We start from the raw sequence: 3,790 nt of genomic DNA, 5'->3' as shown, positions 1-3,790 counted from the left end.
CCCCCTACCCCCCGCCCCCCACTTAAACATTCAAGGGAAGCTGCAAGGTAATTCCTAGTCTTATGTGGGTTTTTCCATGCCTGTACATTAGCTTGTATGTCCTGTTTTCAAAAACAGTTTTAGGCAAGTAGTAATCCCAGTTGCAAAGTGCATAAATCACTTTTGAAAAGAAAACTTTGGCTCCTAAGCTTAAGTATTTTTGAGAATTTTACCCCAAACCAACACCCAGTGAAATCAGCTGAAAGGCTGTCATTGATGTCAATGGGTTTTGGCCCTCACTGTTAGTGAATAACACCTCCAGTAGACTTCATTAAACCCTGCACTGGTTTTACTACCCACTGTAAAACTATTTAAAATTATGCTACTAGTATGAATTAAACTGCCTTGACATTTTGGATAATAGTTACTCATGAAAAATATTGAGCTCAACATTTTGCACTAGACACACACAGTAATTTTAAATATTGCCATAAGAGTAGTTATTGCATGTTTTACAGTATATTCTTTTAGCTGAGGTGCTGTATTTGTTTTAAAAAAATCCATAGGGCCATTCTCATCTATGGAGATACAATCAGCAAAATATGAATTCATACTTTATTCCCAGATGCATGAAATTAGATGTAACTAGTTCCTTATGCAGTAAGAAATTCCATCCCTATATAATTATTTTACAAATTTGCGTTGTCATGTGAGTAAAGTAATTTACAACTATTTGAACAATTATATAGACAATCTGTAACAGCTCTAAAGATGCTCTTTTTAGCTGTTGCTGGAATTTACACAGTGGTAATGGTTTGATTGTGTACCAACATTTCTTTGGCAGGTTTTTCCTCTTTCTGTTGTTTTGGAACTATTTTAAAAAGTTGGACATATAATCACAAACGTTACTTGACTATAATGTTACCTTAGCAGAATTACTATTAGAAAGGAGAGGATAGAACTCAGGATAAAGCCCTAAGGATGATACAGCATGGCTTTTTTTAATTAAAACTATAACATTTTACACCTGTATACCTAAATGACCACTTAAGTTTACATCCATTAATTAAATCCATCTGCATGCCCACTTGCACAGACAGGTTAGGCATAAACCTTTCAAAACTGGGCCTTCTTAGCTTAATGTTGATCTCATGCTGGTTTTCCACTAACACAAATAGGATCAGTTTTACCCTAGTGCAGAGAGAAATAGTTATGTTAGTCTCAAGTCAGGCAGAAGGCAGGGTAGAGATGCATCTCATAAACTAACTAAATCAGAGATACATAAGCTTTGAGCCTGAACTCAATCATATGCTGTAAAAGGACATGCACAGAACAATTTATCCAGTAGAACGTAATTTGAAGCCCTCCCCCAAAAAAACCAGGGAAGGGAGGGAGAGGAAAAGGGAGAGTGCAAGCAGTGCTGGAAGAGGCAAGCAAATAATAAGCAATAGGGACAAAAGAGAGTTGACATCAGTCAGGGCTTTTTTTTTCAGTAAAAAGCAAAAATCTTTAATTTCGAGTTAGCCCTTTTTTAGAAAAATGATGGTGATAAGTTCAAATTACAAAACACAATGTCAGGTGTACTCTTTGTAAAATGTGTTTTGTAAATTGGGAATAATATAAAATAGCCTGTTGTTAAGTTGAAGGCCACAGACATTTTGACAATGCTTCACAAAATAAAAGAGAAAAGAACTTGCTTGTATTTTCTGTCCATATTGCTCACACACTCTTTGTCTCTTTGGATGTTGCAGGTTATCAACTGACATCTGCTGAGTGTTTTGATCTGAGAAGCAATCGGGTAGTAGCTGATCAATACTGTCACTACTACCCTGAAAATATCAAGCCAAAGCCAAAACTTCAGGAATGTAACTTGGACCCTTGTCCAGCCAGGTCAGTCAGGTCTATAATCAGAAAAGACCAGGCTCTAACTGTAAAACTACGTAACTTACTCTTATTTTACCTACAATATATCTTCCTTTTACTGTAGCTATTGTGTACCAGATAGCATAAGGTCTACATGTTTATCCACGGTATAGCATAGAGGGTGGTTCAGAGAGAGATGGTTGTTTCTTCCCTCCAGATTACTTCCTGCTTGAAAAGTTATTGTGAAGTGTGAGAAAACAAATTGCCCAGGATAATATCCCATGATCAGCATGTATGTGTCACTCTATGAGTGAGATCAGGGCTGATGGAGAAAGAATTTAACTGGCAGTGAGTAGCCATAACCACTAGGCTTATTCTTTTTCAAGGTATTTAACCTTGATTAAAAAGCTTGCCTGCAACCCCATCGGTTTTTGAAAAATTAATGCAGAATGTAGCCTAATCCTCAACATGCTGTGAACTTACACTAAAAACAAAAGACCCTTCCCCACAATTTCTTGCCAAGAGCTTCTCTTTCTAAAACTAATAGTGCAACGAGTAGAGGCACAAAATTGGATCTTCTTCTAGCTTATTAGAGAATGAGCTTCTTGGAGCCATTTAAAATGCAGGTGGCAATTACAACAGGCCCCATATTGCCTTGAAGGACTGGGCTGTGGCTGTTCACAAACTACATGCATGCTCTGTGCTTCTAAACCTTTTGCTTCTGATTCTTGTGGTTCTGCCATGAAACTGCTTAATGAAGCCCAGGTACTGTGACTGTGGGTGTTCTGTGCCAGATTGGTCTTCAGACTCCAGGAATAGTAGCAGTCTGAAGGCTATCAATTTGTTCCTCTGATTCTTGGGGATCCCCAGGCTGTAATGACACCCCAGCCACTTTACATGCATCAGTTACAAGGAGGAGGAAGAAGATAGTTTAGGGGTCCTTTAAGCAGCTCTATCATACATAGAGATCCCTTTGTTCTGGGGCGATTCTGCCCTAACCAGTTAAGGCAGCTTTAGACCAGGTTTGCGCCATCAGAAGATCATAAAGCCAACCTAGTCCAAATTGATTTTGCCCCTTGATCTCTTAAAAATTGTCATACATTTATTCTAGCTCTTCCTAACTAAAGCTTTTACCCTCTCAAAGATGTGTAGTGCTACTTACTTTACGTGGGCCCTGAGGTACATACTGTTTTACACCAAAAATGCATCTTTTAATAACCTTTCAAAAATTTAGAACAAAAATTAAGAGATAGGGCTAATAGACCAGCAAAAAGGAGGCAGTCTAAAGTTAAAGATGATATTTGTGCAATCCCATGTATTCAATCTGACATCCTGAACATGCATTGTCTTTTCAGAGGGGTGGAAGGATGCAATGGTGTGGATGAGAAACTTGATATTCCTGGTTCTTGGGTTTTTCCATCACACAATCCAGCCTTCTTTTGGTATTTATGTGAGTTATGTGTATATTTGAGGGTGGAATTTGGCTCATAACTTCTCTCCCACAAAAAGGGCTTCTATTTATTTAGACATACATTAAAGGGGAATGAGCTGGGAAGCTGAAGGAAGTTACAGTGCCATCATTTCTCATTATTTCCTTTGTGGTTCTTACACAACAAGGAATAGTCTGCAGTGACCAAAACAGCAGTATAGGAATATTTTAAACATCTTTTATTGCATGTTATTAAAAGCCAAAATTAGATCAATGCAGTCTTAAGTTTGCACAGTTAAAATCACCAAAAGTCATGACTCCAAGAGCAATATTATCTCAGTCATATTGCACATAAATTCTGTGACATACTATAGTGATATAAAGCAATAACATATGCAACACATGTAAATAGGAGACAGGTAAAAGAAATAGCATGCCAGAAAGTCAATTGCTGTAAATCAGCAGAACCCTGGCAACATGGGCGACAGTGACCACTGCCTGCTAGAATTCGCCATTCAG

The 3,790-nt window shown here is 37.9% G+C and overlaps 1 protein-coding gene across 11 annotated transcripts in view; it reads left to right on the top strand.

Annotated features, from left to right (window-relative positions):
• The window catches only part of ADAMTSL1 (ADAMTS like 1), a 936,448-nt gene that overhangs the window by 685,769 nt on the left and 246,889 nt on the right, over window positions 1-3,790 (top strand). For all 11 annotated transcript variants that reach the window (XR_002097365.1, XR_002097366.1, XM_019517531.1 and 8 more), the window contains one exon: window positions 1,731-1,869. Coding sequence is in view for 9 of the 11 variants with exons in the window: in XM_019517531.1 (XP_019373076.1) it covers window positions 1,731-1,869 (139 nt within the window). In the remaining 2 variants the exon portion in view is untranslated. The remainder of the gene's footprint in view (window positions 1-1,730; window positions 1,870-3,790) is intronic.

This window comes from Gavialis gangeticus, unplaced genomic scaffold (genome assembly GCF_001723915.1).
Source record: "Gavialis gangeticus isolate Ggan-Ray unplaced genomic scaffold, GavGan_comp1, whole genome shotgun sequence".
Classification (NCBI taxonomy): Eukaryota; Metazoa; Chordata; order Crocodylia; family Gavialidae; genus Gavialis; species Gavialis gangeticus.
The sequence above is the reverse complement of the archived record's forward strand: the minus strand, read 5'-3'. Positions and strand labels throughout refer to the sequence as shown.